Source organism: Bombus vosnesenskii, unplaced genomic scaffold (genome assembly GCF_011952255.1).
Source record: "Bombus vosnesenskii isolate JDL3184/JDL3185 unplaced genomic scaffold, Bvos_JDL3184-5_v1.1 scf7180000013302, whole genome shotgun sequence".
Taxonomy (NCBI): Eukaryota; Metazoa; Arthropoda; class Insecta; order Hymenoptera; family Apidae; genus Bombus; species Bombus vosnesenskii.
In genome coordinates this window covers 471,395-490,262 of record NW_022882951.1, presented here as the reverse complement: position 1 = coordinate 490,262, position 18,868 = coordinate 471,395, and the positions used below count along the sequence as shown (strand labels likewise).

Genomic DNA, 18,868 nt, shown 5'->3' with positions numbered 1-18,868 from the left:
ATGTATATATATACACACATACACACACACTCTTCTTTAACGGGGTTATTCTCGCTTACATACTAAATCACATTGTGGTTGTTTCATCTTTACTTTCATACGTTTTTCTTTGTGCCACCGCTTTTTTCTCCGCTCGCTTATACTCTTTAAACTCTAAAAAGATTCCCACATTATCTCAGCCTAACATTACTCATTTTCCAAACATTTCTTTTTTCCTTTCTTTTCCTCTTTATCTCACTACAAAGAGTTCCATCGTACCAATCGTCCCTTTATTCTCTGTTTGGCCATGCTAAGACAGATCGAAAATTTCCAACAAGACAAATATCATATACCTTTCAGATCGTCTTCCGTATCACATGATTTTTTTTTTTTTAATCCAATTCACATTTTTCATATGCGAAGAGAAAGTAATAGAAGAAATTGTGTACGCGAAGAAAGAATGAAAACATCGCGCGATAAAAAGTATCTTTGGAATCCTTGATGGTCGTTGTCATAATTATGTCCTCCTTTTTGTTTCTCTTCTCTATTTATAAATCACTTGGAGAAAAAGGCACGCCGTAAGTGATGGCCGACTAATTTTAATTGCATGGCTCGTGAAAGAAAGAAAAAGAGGATAGAAACGAAGGCTTCTAAACAATCGCCTCTACCATCTTGCGTTTTCCTTGTGTCCTTAATGAGAAAGATCATTTTTTTAATCGTGGAAAGTACGCCGGGAGTTTTCAGAGCGAGGCTGATCTCTCGTGAAATAAATCGAAAAGGAAAAAAGAAAGAACGGGGGGAAAAAAGAAAGAAACGAACGAGATTTTCAAGCGAAGAGAAAACAGAGCACGCTTATTCTAATGTATTTTAAGAGAGAAATAAATATAATATGCGTTAAAAAAATTGTCAAGTTATGTGCCGAAAGTCGCGCGTCAAAGGAGGGGAAGAAAAGTGCGAAAAGTATCGGCGCACACAAGCTCTTTTGGAATTTTCTTCGATTTATAAAAAAAAAAAAAAAAAAAGAAAAAACAAAAAGAAAGAAATGAATGATTTAAAAAATAATTAGTCGTAAGATATGTTTGAAATTGAAATTAAAACAATGATTATCTACAATGAATGAAGAATTCCTTCCCTTCGTTTGAATCGATTGCTCCAATTATCCCACGTGTATATATATATATGTATATGTATATTATTACAATGTACGTGTATCTAAAAATATCGGATAAATTTCTGTTCTTTCATCGAATTGCAATCTCCCAACGACGAATCGCTTCGAGTTCGTCCTTTACACTACGATTAAGCCTACGTCTCGTAATTAAACGAGCTCGCAACCACGGAGAATCACAACACGTTTCTTCTTCTCCTTTTTTTAATCATTTCTATATCTTTCTATCTACGACTTAAAAACAAACAATTGTGCAGAATACGTTCATAGCTAATCGCAAAACAAATTCATAAAAGTTACGCTATTAAGATACGATGTTTCAGTCATCAATAACCTAAGAATCGAATTTCTAAATATATATCTGAACGTTCATATCTTTCAATGTCCAAATTTCAATAATTCAATGTTCCAAATTTCTAAAATTTTGCGCAATGCAAAATATAAGCAATAACGTATAATCAGTTGGCAAAAAAACTTAACAGAATACGCTTCCTCGTATAAAGAACGAATCAACGCACGATTGCTCGATTATATTGCTCGAAAAGTCGTTCAAAAATCTCCGTAACTCGTCGATCATGATCATCCTTGTACTATTCGCAAAAGTGTTGCGACACTCCGGGAGAAAACTTCTTTACAGCGATTCCTTGCGTAATGGCACAACGGTAACGCCGTACGATTCTGTTACCACTTGCTTCTTCGATTCGAAAAATAAAAAAGAAAGAAAGAAAGAAAGAAGGAAAGATGCAAGTCTAACTTTTCAATATCCATCTGACCGTACAGAAATAAAAAAGAAACTTCTTCCCAAGCGCGTTTCTTCTAAATGCAAGTCGTCGTCGCACGTGGTAACACAATCGAAACCTACGAACGTGTTACATGTGTCTGTTGCTCGTGTTTTATACGAATCTGCGAGTGTATCACGCAGCGTACGATAAGTTACGAGGGCATACTGGACAAGACTAGATGCACATATGACGAAACGACAGTTCCATAGACACAAAAATTAATACTCTCGTCACTTCTACTGCATATACTCGATTCTGTTTGACCCTTGGAATCGTTATGTTACGTTAAACCGAGAAATCCAAAATTTCCGATGTTACATGGCTTGATAGGATGATGCAAAAAATATAGCGAAATCACGTGAGCAGTGGCGAAAGTATCAATGTCTTTGAAACCGAGGGGGAACACGCAGTATCGGCTTAAAGCTACGGGAAAATAAATGAAACAGAGAGAAAGATTCAGAGCTTTTTCACGGAGAGTATCGTGGACACGATTGCGCCACATACGTAGAAACGAAATGAAATTCGAGCGAATTTTTCAACGAAAAACACGTGGCTGAATCGTATCGATACGCGAGAAACGAATGCCTTTAACGATAGAACTACTAATCAATAAAAAGTAATTAGAATTGAAACGGTAGAATAAAAAAATAAATATAATTATATATTCTGTCTCAATGACAACCGATATTAATTTTGTCAGATAAGGTAACTTTACCTTAATTGTACACATAATACGAAGTTCGTTTTATTTTAATGAGTTCGGTAGTTCTAATGTTAACCCCTTGCCCTACGCCATTTAAGTTCCAACAGTCGCGCTGACTTAACGGTCTGGCTGAGCGTTCGAAGTTGTGCAAGGTACAACTAATTTTATGTTACTATATACTCGTGTTTCTTATGTTTGGCCAGAAGATCGTACCACGAGTCTAATTCGTGTTTTTTACGTTTGTCTCGAAGGACGTACCACGAGTCTAACTCGATGTTATAGGTTAAAGGGTCAATGCGTCGCTAACGCGTTTTCTGTCCGAGCACTCCTTTCTAGTGTGCCTGATTTTTTACTCGTCGTTACGTAATCAAGTCGAAGCTGGGACGCAAAAAGTGCGTGTGTCCGTGTAGTGGCTAATGTGTCGCGCACAGTTCAAACTTGTGTTTGTCCGTCTCGGTTTCGGATGCGGACAGCGACACGATTTGGTTCAACTGTCAACACAACAATGACTCACTACACGTGATGTTCTGCGCGTGTGCGCCTCTAGAACAGGCTGCAAATAGTACGAATGCGTGTGCTATTGTATAGTAAGGATTTATCGTTACCACGAAATCTTCCGAAGGAATCGCTTTCTTTTTCCTCCTTCTTTCTTTTTGTCAACAGTTTTCCCCTGATTTATCGAGAATCTAGGGAATTCTCGCGTGGCCCGGCATTTCGTGGCAATCGTTGCGGTCGCGAATTATCGCTTCGCGATAACACTACCTACGTCCAGCCTTCGACGCAGAACAATTTTTTGCTTTTTCTCTTATTCGAATGATAATAAAAAGCGCGGTTTGTTTGAAGAACTCGTAAGGTGTATATAACATCTGAGAAAATAAAATGCAAGAAGACTAAGAAAAACTTATCTTTCGGAACGGACAAATGTGTCGAATGCGTCTAACAAGAGGCGAGAAATTAAGAAACAAGAGCTTTCTAGTAATGTTAATCGTTACTGGTGCGTATTCACGGGAATCGACGAACTTTCGTCGTTTGAAGATGCTGTAGAGAAATATTTTGTGCTACATCGAGTTCATATCTTTTTTTCTCTTTTTCATTAAATGCGAGCTTGTGGAATTCTTCGATAATTTCATCTTTTTGACTGCGATCGACCTTGTGGCCGGGAACGGCCGTTCAAGTACCACCATTGTTTCTAAAGACTGTATAAAATAGAGTAGCGCCTGGAACCAATTTTTGGCGTTGAAATCACCGCGTTTAGCCCTTTAACCTACAACGTCGAGTTAGACTCGTAGTACATGCGACAAACATTTTTTTTTCTTGGCCGCGTTCGGACGTGCAAATATATTTTCTTGATAAATATTAGCAAGATACCCTTAAAAATCCTGTCCAATTATCAATCGGTAATAATTATTTATCAAACATCTGGCAACATAAAATTAATTGTACCTTGCACAACTTCGAACGCTCAGCCAGACCGTGAAATGGCGCGACCCTGCCGATGGTTACGGCACGCGCTGTTGGGACTTAAATTATAGGGCAAAGGGTTAATGAATAAAACAGAAACGAGCAGGTAAGACGAATAGGCGATCGATCGCACTTTTCCAAGCGTCGGTGAGTGTGTTCCAATGTGCACGGTTCGTCGCCAGAGCTATGAACTTTCAATTGACACGGAGACAAATTCGGCATCGATGGTGCGAAGTTTTCGATGATAAAGCAAACGTACAAGGATACTAGAGTGTCTACGACGCCGTGAATCGCGAGAACAACGTGAGCCAGTTGAAGCGTAACCTTACGTTAAACGGACGTCAGCGACGGGCACCTTAGGCGAAAAGGCCGCAACTTGGACCTTTACCACCTGTATTGAATAATGTAACGCCGATATTAGCTCACCAGACTTTCACGCATTCATTACAAAACGAAAAAAGAAGAAAAAGGGCAGAAAGGACGCAGACGATCGCAAAAAGAAAAATGCCCCGTGGATTGATTACAAAGAATGCAAAGAAGTATTATTATCTTCCGACAGGGGGAAAATCCGAGGATAGTACAACGTTAAAAAATCGATAGGAAGATGATGAATGAGCGTGAAAAAATCCGACAAACGAGAATCTCGAAAGATCTTCGATAGATTATTAACATCGATTTGATCGTTTTCCCCCGGACGAATGTACATAATACGATCGGTAAATTTTTAGAAAGAACAGCTGAGAGATTCGAATCTCCCGCCAGTACTCGCCAAGTTCTCCAAAATGGCCGCATTGCAAGGTCCCACTCTTCTCCGCGAAGTCCCACCCACTCTCCTTTTTCTCCATCCTTTCCTTCCCTCTTCACTCCCCACTTCTGCTTCCCATCGACGTACTTCTCGGAGCTGTTTATCTCTCTCTTTCTCCATCCGTCTTTCCCCTCCGCACCATTCTCCTATACACATGCACGTAATGCGTTTCTCGTGCACATGTATGCATGAAAAACAGGCACACACAAAGAAGAGACACGCGTATAGGGGTGATTATTATCTCCTTATTCTTTTTGTTTCGCTCTCCTTTTTTTAAAAAAAAAAAAGAGTCTCTATTTCACGCCCAGCACACCAAGGCACTCCCTTCTTCTTCTTTTTCTTCGTCTTGCTTAGCTCTCCTCACGCCGTCGCGCACGATCATCACCGTGTCCCCTTTTCCCGAAAACAACAAAGCAAACGAGAGATCGTAGTCAAATGTAAACAAGTATCAACGACGACATCGATGTTCCATGGTAGAAGCTTCTGACTCCAACAAAGGGGAACAACATTGCCACGTTTATAAAAGTGGCAAGAGCCACCGTCAGACGAAACAATACACGTCGGAGAGTCCCGTCCGATATAATCGGCTCAGAATTGACCCGAGACCGCCATAATCTGGCAGCCAGAGTGCACGTGGTCCATCACCTGCTCCTTCAACCGGCACACGTGCTCTTTCAGCCTATGCACCACCGCGCTCAATTCACTGTTCTCGCCCTTCAACAGCTTAACCTTGTCCTCCAGCCTGGAGATGCGCTCGAGCTTGCGCCTGCGGCATTTAGACGCAGCCACGCGGTTCCTCTGACGTTTCCTTTCCAGCTTGATTCTTTCCTGATTCTCCATATCGATAGGAGACATCGGGGGTGAACTGGACACGCTAGGTACCGTTTGAGGTTCATCTTTGATCTGTAGCAGACCTTGACTCACCGAAGATTCTGTACTCTGCACGCTGTTAGGTGGTTCCAACGTCGTATACGTAGCTCCATAAATGCTACCAGGTTCTTGCGAGCTGTCCGAATGATGCAACTCGTTCAGAGCGTCGATGAAACCTCGAGCGTATAATTCTTGGGCCTCGGTCACTGCCTTTGGAAACAGAATCTGCGTAGGTGTTGGTAGATTCGTCACTAAACTATCCTGCTGACCGATGATTAACTTTTCCAACTCCGGAGAGCCTAGTTTTAACATGATCGGTGATAGAATGCGGATGTCACTCAGGTGCACAACACGATGTCTCGACAACTTGTGAACACCCAACTAAACGTACAGCCTTATATCCCGTGACTCACGTCCACTAAAAATAGCTCGTTCGTCACCAGAACGAGCGCTGATTGGCTACTTCTGACGTCATTCGCCGTTTGCCATTGGCTGAACAATCGGCGCTACTAAGAAATGGCTGGCGCATGCGCAGTCGTGCATTGCTATTCCTGTGGAGGGAGAGTTTGAACGCCGGTACGCGCGTTAAAGACGCGACTTTTACTCGTTGCGAATTCGCGTTATTTTCGAGGCTCGATAATAGCGGTGCTCTATGATGGTGCATAAATAATGCGAGCACTATTGAACTGCAAAAATATCGCACTTATGTACTTCACGAGAGAATTTACTGTGCGTACTGAATCTCGCGCTGTTACGCTAGTACATGTTTTGTTTCTTTCTTTGAACTTTACTATTCCACTCTTACCCGAGTGGGTGTTTTTCACATTCTCGCTGCGCGTGTTGTGAGACCAACTTGTTTCATGTTTCGACTCTAAGAACGTCCAAGCGTTATACTCGCATATTTAATGTCTCCTTGTTTTTTAAACGATGAACATTTATTTAGAACAAAAGCGGAAAGATTTAAAAAGGATTACTGGGTCAAGATTCATGAGAAAATTGGTAACCTTGTTGTTCTGCTCTTTAATGTGTCAGCTGCGCATAATTACACTTACATGGAATCGCGTTAATGCATCCATTGCATAAACCCGTATCAAGCGAGCTACAAGTCAATACACCAATCACGATTGTTTCACGCTATCTTGCATTCACCACATAACGCTTGTAACCGACTATTCGTATATTGAGCAAAATGTTCCGCAATCAATTGATACTACATATGTAATTCATTAGAATTCTATAACTCTTACAGAACACTCGAACTCGAGTTCGATTTTCATACGCTTTCTTTTGCAAATATGTAGCCCTCGAATATATATATATTGTTATTTTTGCAAAATAATATACGTGACATATAACATCTATCTTCTTAAACAAGATCGTAGATTGAACGACATATTGCATTAAATATACTTTCAGCCTGAATAATTTACTCATCGCTAGAAACTACCGTTTTAATTTACCTGAGAAAGGTATTCCTATCGTTTTAAACCCTTCAAAATCATTCGATTACAAAACGTGAAAACAGCCGCATCTGTCTGATTATCTCAGTAGCATTCAAGCATCAGAGTAGATAAATTGTTTAATCCCATAAAGCTTGATTATCCATTGATTCTCAAATATAATCTGCTTATCAATTAACAAATTGGCTGAAATCCAAGAATATTTCAGTATAGTCTGTTTGTTATTTATTGACCTCAATTATTTATTTTGTAGACAAAATAAACGTTTCAGTAAAATGTAAAATATTGTTGCATTGTATAATATAATTATTTTGTTTAATACGCATGATAAATTTTATCGTATGAATATCTAGCTATTTTCTTTCTGTTTTTCTTGGCACTTTGCGATATCACAAACACGAAACTATGAATATGAAAACAGCTTTATAACACATTGCTATATCGACTATGCAAATTAAGTGTTGACCTCAAGCTTAGACTTTTAGCAACAGAAAGTTCCGCGTGCGTACACCCACGATTGCTACTAAGTTGCAAATCAATTATGTTAGTGACAATTATGTCATAACGAATTATCCAGTTTTTCAAGTTGTAAACTTTTAGTTCTCATCACGATAATTAGTATATCAATTATTAAATTAGATTTTAGTAAAGTCAAAGTGCTAATGATTTGTAAAAAATATTTACTTGATAAAAAAGTTTATGTAGAGAAGGTAACACTGGTTGCTTATTTCATCTTGAAATTAAACAAACATGTTTAATTCTCGCCTCTATGCTGGCCGCTCTATAAACCTGTCAGCATAGGATAAGGAATAAATAGTTAAATCCATTATACATAATACTTCTTTTTTATTTATGCACCGATGTCTCTTTGAATACTGCCAATAAAATCGGTCTTTTAAAATTGTTTCATCCATCGTCGAATGCTTCAATAAGCATTTTTTTTATTTTTCGTAATTATGTGTGATTGGATCATTTGCGTTTGTCATAATTCCACAACAGATTGGAAATATTACAAAAATCTGCTAGTTTTATGTCATTATCATTATTGATAAAATAATAGAAAACGCAATGTTCTAAAATGTTGGTTTATTCAATGAAACATACTTAAGGATACAAAAAGTACATCATACGAACACTACTACGAGAGGAAGCCAAAATCATCGAAGCTATGACTATGTCAAAGCAAGCCGATTTCCTGTAAATAATTAACAATTGCTGATTTAATAAAAGTGTGCGCAGCGATGGAAGCAGAACAGTTCAAAGTGTGAACTTGCTGTATAGTATATTATAGATGTTTGAAGGAATTAATTTAGTTTCTATTTTTGTCTTCATTTTTTTCCCTTTATTTAGAAGTCCGTCCAATAAAATTCACCACACGCATTAGTAACTTATTTACATCAAAGGGAATATCAATGTGTCTTACAAAACACATGACAGTATTTTATTAATCGCTTCTCCAATATCGACAAATATTGCGTTGTAATTATCGATTCCTCCGTAATTTCCTGAGACAATAAGATAATAAGAAATTATGATAACTTAATATAAATAAAAAAATATGTAAACAATTTAGTACGAATTAAAATAGAATTACTTACTTTATCAAATTAGGTTCATGATATGAAATCTGAGCACGTTTTCGTCTAGGGCGATTACAAGTAAATGTGTTATTGGTACTTGTACTACTTTCTGAATCGCTTGAATTGTCCGCACGTGAAGATACAGGACTTCTGTATATAAGTATAAGTTATAATCATATACAGTTAATATACATCATCATTTATCTAAATATACTTACAAAGATTGATTACAATGACGAGAAATTGTTTCAGTCGGAGAAGGTGTCCTAGATTTAACATCGGATTCGTTCAATTTTTGCAGCACTACTTTAGCAGCACTTGGGTCTTTCATCGGTTTGCCTTTCTTCTTTTTGTAAGAATTATTTTTCTTGAGTGGTGGTGTATTTTCAACAAAATCACTGAAGTGCGTCGTAGTTACCTTCTGCCTTTTATTCTTCTGCTGCGATAGTTTTGATTCTTTTTTTACTGGCGCCAACTCTATAGTCTCATTATCATTATTCACAAGCAGTGGCAGATTTACGGTAGACTGGTTAAACGTTGATTCGTTCAAAGTATCATGCGAAACAGATGGAATTGGACAAATTTGGGATATCTTTCGAAGGGTAGTTGTTATTTCTGGTTCTGGTTCAGCTGGAATTATTGGTTTCAAAGCAGACTCTTCTAGTACTGGCAGCTTTAAATCATTTATGTCAAAATGCATATTACGTGGTTGTCGTGTGTATATCAGCGTGAAATCATCTTCATCGTCACTTTCAAAATAGCCTCGTCTTTGTGTAATGTAATTTTGCAAATTCGTTGTAGAGGCATTGTTTGTTTTACATTCGTTTTCATTTGCATCTCTCACTATAGCTCCGTTATAATAGTTGTTTTCATTTTGTTGAGGTATATCAGATTCATCTTCATTATTTGTTTGTATACTATTCTTGGAATTATTCACATGATTTGCACATCTACTTGACATTGATAGTGGCGACATTTCTTGCATAGTTTCTTCGAATAGATTCTTCGATTCTTTTTCTGCTAATACGAAACTTATACTATCATCATTAGAAACATCTACATCATCAGTCTTTTTGTCGTTATTTGTAAAAGAAGGCACGACTTGGGAATTATCAAATAACCAACTTGGTCCTTCAAGAGGATCCTCCCAGTTTGATGTAATACTTTTTGTTTCATTTACTTTTTCTTTCTTTTGTTCATCTGTAGTATCTAATTCATTGTTGCTTTCTACATTTTCATCCCCAGTGGTTCCATCATTATTGTTTCCAGAATCATCGGGAGTTGATGTCTCTGCTATAATCTTAGTCTGAGAATCTTCATCTTCTTCATTACTACATCTTGACCTATCAGTTTCTTGACTATTTTGATTCTCTGTTAACTGTAGATAGCAATTAAAGATTTAATTAACGTGGAAATTAACTTTATGCAAAAATATGTTTACTGGCAACACAAACCATTCGAATGTTAATAGTATGAGAATTTTGCAATAATTTAGATACGTCGTTAAGCTTCACTCTGGGACTTCCTATACGTTCCAAATTTTCAATATTACATCGAGAACTGCGATTCTTCGGCGATCTCGACTTCGACTTTGGAATTCTTTCTGATATTCTTTGCGACATCCTTCCTGATATTCTTTCTGAAAGCCTTCCTGACAGTCTTTCTGACATTCTTCCGGATATTCTTTCTGACATTCTTTCCGATATTCTTCCTGACATCCGTTCAGTAGAATTTCTGCTACTTCTCTCGCTTAATCTTTGTTCGCTCTCATCTAAAAATGAATACTGAAGTTATATTAACTTCAAAATATGCCAATATGAGTCATTAACGGAACATACCACTGTCTCTTTGTGAAGCAACTGTTAGAGGAGACAATCTTTCAGGCATTCTGTATGTGCGACCATTTTTCTGCAATATTTAATTCGTTCGATAACTCAATTTTTCAAACAACTTTGTTAAACTTAAAACATTCTACAAAATACTTACGCATGTACGTCTTACAGAGACTCCATTAGGAGACATTGAGTTGTTTAACTCTTGATTTCTGGGGGGTGTTCTTACCTCTGGTATTATACTTAAGTTTGATGAATTATTAATATGCTGCATATTTAATCTACTTAAATTAATGGTGGGTTTTGTAATGGTGTAACCGCTCACCATAGGCTTCACTACTCCTCTAGTTGGAGATTTTATTGACAGTCTTTTCAGTGATTCCCTTTCTGGAAGAATTTTTTTTTCTAGGAACCTATCTTTAAATCTACATAATATAAAAAGAAATAATATGTAAAAGAGCTTACTTCCAGCAGAATTATAAGACATCTGCATATTCGTGGCAACAGATTCTACAAATTCTTGACAAGATGAAATTGTATTTGTTAAGTAACCAGTCAACGTCACTAACATTTTAAGCATTTCTTTAGCATTCTTTAGGATATTTGATATAATGGCCTAAAAAATATATTTTTATAAATCTGATTTTAATAAATTGTCAAAATATTATTGTATTTAACATACTTTACTTACATCACGTTTATTACAAGCTAAACCTAAATCTTGTACTTCAGCAATTAAAGCAACATTTTGGGAAAATAATAACTGACCTTCATGCTTTTCTTTAGATAATGCTCTTGCTAATGAATTGTTGTTACTTTGTAGCTGTTTACATACTGTAACAATCAAATTTTGATATTAGTCTTAAATATATTAAAAATATTGTATAATTGAATAGACATATATTCTTTTTGAAACTCACATGGTTTATAAGACTTAGCTTCATGGTAATTCGTTAAAAAATGTTTCCTTTTAACCAATACTCTCTTCTGTGATTTTTTAACCTTCCTGTGGTTTAGTATCTGGGGCATTTTCCATTTATTATTTGAGCTTCTAAAATATGACAAAAATACCGAAAAAATACAAAACTCACAAAAAAGCAATGATAACTAACAGAAATTTTACATTATGAAACTATCAAGCTATCGTACATATTCTTTACGGTTTATTTATTAAATTCAATTACTAAAGAATGTAAAAGCATCACAATATATATGTCCTAATTACTTAAAATTAAATGCATACAAAATATTTTAAAGATAAGGATTTAAAATAAAAGAAAGATATTAAATGTGTATCTTAAATTATGGGTTATTAAACACACAATATTTTATATACTAATATATTTATTTCAATACAAGTAATAACGAATTAAAAATATGGGGGAATAAAGTTTTGAATTCTGAAATTGTATAAAACAAAAATTAGTGCTAAAATTAACGAAGTGTAGTTTTGGTACATACCTGCTAATACGATTAAATCTTTTTAAATTTTCCAATTTATGGATAGTTTGTGTAGTAATATGATTTCTTCTCAACAATCATAAATTATTTAGTTATTTTTTAATGTATTACCAGAGGTATTACAGTCACATCACAAATTTGATATCGTGTAGAGCAATACTTTTCCGCCATTGTGAAAGTACTCGCGGATCTCAAAACGGCGGGATAAACTCATTGATTAGAAGCAGAATGTAACTCATTTTAAATTTTGAACAAAAATAAAGAGTATGTTATAAAGATTGGTTTCAATTTTTCGTACATATTTGAATAATTATTGCTCATGTCCATTCAAATTTAAATTGATACGCCATAAATAAAAAAATATTTCAACGCCCATTTGTAGATATTTAAATATTCCCCAGATATTCACTACCTAAGCACCAAAACCATATTTTTTTTACCAAATGTTGCTATTTTAAGGATGAAATAAATTTTAATTCACAAGTACATCAACATTTAACATGAAATGATTGATCAACAGATTTCGAAGTTATAATTTAAAGATTTCATTCTTACTTCATTCTTATTGACTGTAAAATAATGTCTAGTAATGCAGTGATTCTCATATTATAATTATTTAACTAATTTCTCTAAATTAAAATTAAGTGATGCCTTTTATTACATTCTTTTAACAGAAGAATTTTGTTTATAACATTTGATTTATCAATCCTATTTTAATCCATATGAAAATATTATAGAATTAAAAATTAAAACTATTCCATTCATTTCTATTATGATGTTTATTTCAAATTAGAATGGTTATTTTAATAAAAAATGTTTAATAACAAATTATCTTGTTGATATCCTTTATCTCTGCTTTTATCATACTTTGAGCCTCTGGTTTCCAAATATGTATGTATATCATAAAGTAACACTTGCGGTATCTGTCCACGTCAGTCTATGACTTCTGTAACATAACCTCGAAATTCGTAATCCGGTATACAGTCTTGCCAATGAACAAGATATTTGCGTTCATGTCAATTTTTGTATACATTGAATAACATAAGGTATTTCCAAAAATTTTGTTTATTTCCTACTATTTTCGTAATTGAATGTTTAACGCAGTATTATTAGATGTAATATGTGCGTATTATTTCTGTGGTATATAATAAATATGTAATTAAACGCATGCATTTGTTGCAGAACATTACAATATGAATTGGACTTTGTGGCTTTTTATAATCGGATCTTTAGCTTGTAAATATACACACGCTCAACAACAAAGAGTTCCACCAGGTGTATCACCTCAACATTATCAACAAGTAAGTTTTCCTCCTAAGATAATCAAACATATGGTTGCTGTTATGTTGAAGTCTAAGTCAAAATTCAATTCTATTATTTCTTATTACTAGGGAATATTAAAACAGTACCTATAAATTGCATGGATAGCATTTTTAATCATTGTTTCATTCATAGGTCAGTTTATATTCAATTTGTTTTAGCCTGTTCAACAAGTACATCAAGTACCACAACAAATTCCTCAACAACAGGTAGGTTTACATAAAAATACCAAAGATCTAGTACCTCTTATAATCATAATTATAAATATAATTTAAAACACATTTAATGTATTTTATCATATTATGTGTAATGCATATTTGAATCAAGTTTAAATAATTTAGAAAGAAATCATGCATCGTTACAAATAAAATTTTTATGAAGTTCCAGCAAGTACCTGTACAAGTTCCAGTTCAACAAGTACCTGTACAGCAACATATGCCAACTCATCAAGTACCGGTTCAACAAGGACATGGGCATGGGCATGGGCATGATCATTCACAACAAATACTTAATGCTGCCAACATAGTTAATGAAAAAGCGTATGTTACATAGATGTAAAATCATCAATTTATAATCTTAAGCTTATAGTTATTAACAAATTTTTTGCAGTCATATCGCAGAGCACATGGAAGTTCCAATAGATACTAGTAAAATGTCAGAACAAGAATTGCAATTTCATTATTTCAAAATGCATGATGCAGACAATAATAATAAGTTAGATGGTTGTGAGCTTATAAAGTCCTTAATTCATTGGCATGGTATGTATGAATCAGTTAATTACTAAGTTACTAACTTTCTGCATGAAGAATATAATAAACTCTTTATATTCAGAACAAGAGAATAAAGAGGTAGCTGGAGTCAACACTGGACAGAAATTATTTAAGGATGAGGAATTGGTAACTTTAATAGATCCAATACTTTCTTTAGATGACAGTAATAATGATGGGTATATCGATTACCCTGAATTTATACGAGCACAGCAATATGCAGCAGCTACTGGTAGACAATAGTTGCGTACAATACAATGTTCAATGTTATTAAATGGTATTTTTATTTCATTTTGAACATACGTACAGTCCCATTTATAAATATCATCATAATGTTCACTTGTTGTCATTGCAATAATGGTACAGACCACTACTTTGCATATAATTGAAATTATTTCTATTCTGTTAATATTTTTTTGAATAAAAAATAATTAAAATAATTTTTTTAAATATATACAGATTTTTTATTTTAACGAAAATATAAATTTGTTTCAATTATATAATATTCATATTTGAACCGAATAATACCATCTCTTTTTATATACAAAGTGATTGGAGTATCAGAAATACAACTGATGAAATATATATTGGAGAGAAACATTATGTATAATTTAATCAAATACAATTCTATTTGCTGTAACAGAATTTAGTATATGCCCTTGTTATACATTAGAAATTGGTTTTTTAAATAAAATGTAATTATTCTTTTTACATGAAAATTATATTAAAGATTAATTCTAATCCATAAAATTCTAATGTAAAAAGATATAAGAACAATTTTCTTTAATATAGATTCTTTATCAAATTTCTAGCTATCATATAGTTAGTTAAGTAGCAGAAGTATTGATAATTTAAATGCTTCCATTATTTTGTTCATATTTTATATAAATTATTGGGTTTGGTTAAACTAATAATGTTGTAGTATTTATACAAATAAAATTACTAAGTATGGAAAATTCACATATAACACAATTGTAATGATATAGCAATTTTTATATATTTCCATTGTATCCAACAGGACAAATTAATCGAATTTATGTATATACTACATGTATTCTTTATTTAGAAACATTCATGTGAAATAAGAACAATCCTTTTTAGAGATATGTAAGTACTTTGAAGAAATACTTTGGTACCTAGCTCCTTTTTTGATACAATTGAGGTATAAAAACGACATAGTAACAATTTTTTTTAGAATAGCTAGTTACTATAATCTTGAAAACAGTGATTCTATTATTAAGAATCGTATATACCTTTGTATTGTATGATTGTAAAAGTTATATATAAATATAATTTTGTTATAAGCTGGTAGTTTTCTCTTTTTTCAAACACAGCTGCACTGAATTAAAGATACATGTGTATTACATTCGCTTGTGTACAGTTTCACCGTTAAATCTATTAAAGCCTTTTCAAATTATACAGTAAATTTTCGTGTTGCGCTTTATCATAGAATTCATTCTATTCGAAAATTCTTGATTTCTTTTTATATTGTCAATATTTTTTAAAAATCAAATATTATTATACAAATTAAGATACTAATTTGATAAATGTAAGTTACTCGAGCAAAAATTTATTTTATAAAATACTTTAAATATTCGTTGTAAAAATTATAATTTTATAGCAAATTTTCACAAATTTAATACAATTACTTTCACACAATATCTATTGCACATAAGATGATGAAACAAATTTCACAAATATAAAATAAATATGAATCAAAACATTTTCGTTTTTTAATTAGTTTTAAAATCAGACTACTAAGACAAAACACTTTTTATTGTGTTGTTACTTAAAATAGTATGAAAATCACTACATTCCTTTGACTAAAGAAATTCGTATACTCACTTAGAGATACATTCCATTTACTAAATAATCCGCATCATGAGCATATAGTCCATGCCTTCTTCCACGTCTTCGGACGACTCGTAATCGGCAAGCAATTAATGTAGCTGTAATAGCTGTTATTGTAAGTCCTAAAGCCAACGATATGACTGCTCCCCTGGGTCTCAAAACTTCATTTTCATTTGCTTGTTTCAAGTGCTCTGCCATTAAGGTATTTCTTCCATGCTCTCTGCTATGATGTTTTATAACTATTACACTTTTATGTTCTAAAATGATATATTTAAATTACAATAAAACATTGGACAAAAATAACATTATTTAATAACGCACCTTTTGTTTCCTTTGTTTGAATATGACTAAATTTCAGAGTTTCATTTTTTAATATATTCTGACTAATTTCTTTTCCGTGTACTATATGTTTCTCCCCTTGTTGATCGATTTTTCCGATTTCTTGACTTTTTAATGAAACATCTTTTTGTTCATGTGATGTCTGAAAGAGAAAAAATAATATAATGTTAATATTGCAATGAAATTAGAAATCATAGAATACACATACATCACAAGCAGGTGTTGTTGTAATAATAACATCCTTTTCTGTTTCCATTATTTGCTTCTGTTGCACATTCGATATTGGAGATGGAGACAGATAAACCTGATTGTTTTGCCTATTTGCTGATAGGAAATACGACGTTTTGTATGGATGTTTTGCATCCATATATGTACTACTAAACAATTTAAAATAATTCAAGATTAAATATAACTACTTTAATATTTTTATTGCTTAATACCTTCTTTAAAATTAAAATTTGATGCCTTACCCATCTGATTCTTTTTCTCCTATTACACCCAATCCCTTATGATTGAAAATATGTGACTGATCTTCTAAAAATGATACAGTTTAAAGCACTTCCACTTCATTCATAAAATAATCTTTTACAATTATACTACTTACGTTCAGAAGGATTTAGATTGCTTTGTTCAGGATAAGAATTATAAATGGCTTTATTTCGATCATATATGGGTTGATAATCCCATTGATACCCTGGAGCACCTTCCATCTGACGAGCTGGATATAGAAGTAGCTGAGGTGGTATCATTTGCTGAGCTAAATTAGGCAATTTCCAAGAATTAACTTCTGAAACATGAGGATACAGTGGAGCATAGGGTTTATGTCGATCAACCATTTGTTGGTATGGTAGTGGAGGTTGAACTCCTTGGGCTATAGAAGGAAAACTTGTTGGTTTTTCTATGGGACATACATCTGTTGCTTCATCAGATCCATCAGTACATTGTGGTATACCATCACATACATTATATATTGCTATACAATCTCCAGATAAGCTGCATTCATATTGGTTTTTAGTACAAACTACAAACATATATTATTATACATTTGTCTTGTTGAATTAGAAACGCAAAACTTTAATTTGTATATACCCTGTTTGATAGGTGGGGATGTTGTTAATGATAATTTTGGTGCCAATGTTACAATTAATTTCATGGGGGATTCTGTGAAAGAATATTCTGCTGGTGCTGGGTCTGCTAATTTCCTTCATATAAATAAAAAATATGTATATTATTCTTTTATCATCAAAATATTATGAATATCAAAATGATGGTTGCATACCTAAGAGATTTCAATTCATGTTCTTGTTGAGAAATCGTACTTTCCTTCTCCAGTTGTGAATTGCTTTGTGTACTATAGCTACTACGAACTGCACTACTATAGTTAGCATGACTTGTAAATTTACATTTGAAGTCATGCAATGGGCCACATTGGAAAAGATAACAACTTCCAGGATTCTATATGGTATTCAATTTATTTTATTATTAGTGGAAAATAAATCATTTATTTGTTGAAATAAAAAGAAATCATATTTTTATTATTTGCTTATTTATTTTGTATGAAATTATCTATACCTTCTCTTCAAAAATAAACACGTCACAACTTTCTGTATCACAGCAGAATTTTAAACATTCTTCTCTAGAATTAAACTCAAATTCCTTCAAATATTTAGCACCCATGTCTAAGGATTCCTGCGTTCGAATAATTTTATCTTCTTGAATCTTAAAAGTGTCGAGGCACATCTGATAATTGTTTCTGAGGCTGGTACGTTTTTCATTTTTCCTCATTAATGTTTCACCGGAAACGTATAACAAAACCGTAAAAAAATGGAAAAACACTTGCAAATCTTTGTAAAACATCATCCTCTTGCCATTTACATAGTAAGAAAAACGCGCATGCTTATTCACCTTTCGAATTTGATCAATAACTTTATATATTATCCGATTAAAATAATCAACTGCCCAAGGATAACATCGAAATTATTAATTAAATACGTAATAGAAATATTTAAAAATATCTAATAGAAATTAAAAATATAATTTAGATATTATGAACTATATTAATATCTTTTTATAAAATTTAAAATCATTTTTCAAACTGTAAGAATCAAATATTTTAATCTACAATAAACAACTAGATTGCTCATTGAAAAAATAAATGAATTCGATCAGTCAAATATATATATAAATTTTATTCGTTTTATTTATTTACATTAAATGACAAAATTAAATTCGCCAACAATTCCTACGAAACCAACTATAGACAATAATTTATATTATAAATTTAGTAAAAAATTATAGATGTCCCTACTATATAAATTTACTGAATTCATTTTTAAATTTTTTGTAAGTATAATCAAAACGGTTCAAATGTGAGAAAAAGAATTGTGAGTAGCGTAACCTTATAAATTTTAATTTCTATAAATAATACATTGCGATAATCGTACAGTTGTACCATCTATATATGTGAAAAATAGATATATATATATACAT

At 33.2% G+C, this 18,868-nt stretch overlaps 4 protein-coding genes across 5 annotated transcripts; 1 reads left to right on the top strand and 3 right to left on the bottom strand.

Moving 5' to 3' along the window:
• Positions 1–360: 360 nt before the first annotated feature.
• LOC117234017 (transcription factor AP-1) lies at positions 361–6,141 on the bottom strand. The gene has a single exon (XM_033494827.1). The coding sequence runs from the start codon at positions 6,078–6,080 to the stop codon at positions 5,487–5,489; it is 594 nt and encodes a 197-aa protein (XP_033350718.1). The 5' UTR covers positions 6,081–6,141; the 3' UTR covers positions 361–5,486.
• Positions 6,142–8,297: 2,156 nt separating this feature from the next.
• LOC117234071 (general transcriptional corepressor trfA-like) lies at positions 8,298–12,286 on the bottom strand. Its single transcript, XM_033494931.1, has 10 exons — positions 12,102–12,286; positions 11,561–11,691; positions 11,332–11,474; positions 11,106–11,256; positions 10,795–11,027; positions 10,647–10,716; positions 10,263–10,579; positions 9,027–10,186; positions 8,827–8,958; positions 8,298–8,733 (listed from the first exon to the last, which is right to left on the bottom strand). The coding sequence occupies exons 2-10, from the start codon at positions 11,667–11,669 to the stop codon at positions 8,712–8,714; spliced, it is 2,337 nt and encodes a 778-aa protein (XP_033350822.1). The 5' UTR covers positions 11,670–11,691; positions 12,102–12,286; the 3' UTR covers positions 8,298–8,711.
• Positions 12,287–12,345: 59 nt separating this feature from the next.
• Positions 12,346–14,640, top strand: LOC117234077 (multiple coagulation factor deficiency protein 2 homolog). 2 transcript variants are annotated; one of them, XM_033494947.1, is made up of 6 exons: positions 12,346–12,365; positions 13,284–13,402; positions 13,583–13,630; positions 13,803–13,960; positions 14,031–14,179; positions 14,253–14,640. In XM_033494947.1, the coding sequence occupies exons 2-6, from the start codon at positions 13,295–13,297 to the stop codon at positions 14,429–14,431; spliced, it is 642 nt and encodes a 213-aa protein (XP_033350838.1). In that variant the 5' UTR covers positions 12,346–12,365; positions 13,284–13,294; the 3' UTR covers positions 14,432–14,640. The 2 variants fall into 2 exon arrangements, with proteins under 2 accessions (XP_033350838.1, XP_033350837.1); XM_033494946.1 differs by lacking the exon at positions 12,346–12,365 and adding an exon at positions 12,987–13,147.
• Positions 14,641–15,350: 710 nt separating this feature from the next.
• Positions 15,351–18,284, bottom strand: LOC117234073. Its single transcript, XM_033494940.1, has 8 exons — positions 17,951–18,284; positions 17,658–17,833; positions 17,468–17,580; positions 16,983–17,399; positions 16,849–16,909; positions 16,587–16,755; positions 16,361–16,520; positions 15,351–16,296 (listed from the first exon to the last, which is right to left on the bottom strand). The coding sequence occupies exons 1-8, from the start codon at positions 18,236–18,238 to the stop codon at positions 16,034–16,036; spliced, it is 1,647 nt and encodes a 548-aa protein (XP_033350831.1). The 5' UTR covers positions 18,239–18,284; the 3' UTR covers positions 15,351–16,033.
• Between the last annotated feature and the right edge of the window lie 584 nt (positions 18,285–18,868).

Excerpts from the sequence above, each read along its gene's own strand:
- LOC117234073 (XM_033494940.1), bottom strand. The coding sequence starts at position 18,238 with ATGATGTTTTACAAAGATTTGCAAGTGTTTTTCCATTTTTTTACGGTT. Across the intron at positions 17,834-17,950 it reads TGTTTATTTTTGAAGAGAAG|AATCCTGGAAGTTGTTATCT; the intron begins GTATAGATAATT and ends AATACCATATAG. Across the intron at positions 16,297-16,360 it reads TCAAACAAAGGAAACAAAAG|AACATAAAAGTGTAATAGTT; the intron begins GTGCGTTATTAA and ends ATATCATTTTAG.
- LOC117234077 (XM_033494947.1), top strand. The coding sequence starts at position 13,295 with ATGAATTGGACTTTGTGGCTTTTTATAATCGGATCTTTAGCTTGTAAA. Across the intron at positions 13,961-14,030 it reads AACATAGTTAATGAAAAAGC|TCATATCGCAGAGCACATGG; the intron begins GTATGTTACATA and ends AATTTTTTGCAG. Across the intron at positions 14,180-14,252 it reads GTCCTTAATTCATTGGCATG|AACAAGAGAATAAAGAGGTA; the intron begins GTATGTATGAAT and ends CTTTATATTCAG.
- LOC117234017 (XM_033494827.1), bottom strand. The coding sequence starts at position 6,080 with ATGTTAAAACTAGGCTCTCCGGAGTTGGAAAAGTTAATCATCGGTCAG.
- LOC117234071 (XM_033494931.1), bottom strand. The coding sequence starts at position 11,669 with ATGCCCCAGATACTAAACCACAGGAAGGTTAAAAAATCACAGAAGAGA. Across the intron at positions 8,959-9,026 it reads CGTCATTGTAATCAATCTTT|AAGTCCTGTATCTTCACGTG; the intron begins GTAAGTATATTT and ends ACTTATATACAG. Across the intron at positions 8,734-8,826 it reads CATGAACCTAATTTGATAAA|GAAATTACGGAGGAATCGAT; the intron begins GTAAGTAATTCT and ends TTATTGTCTCAG.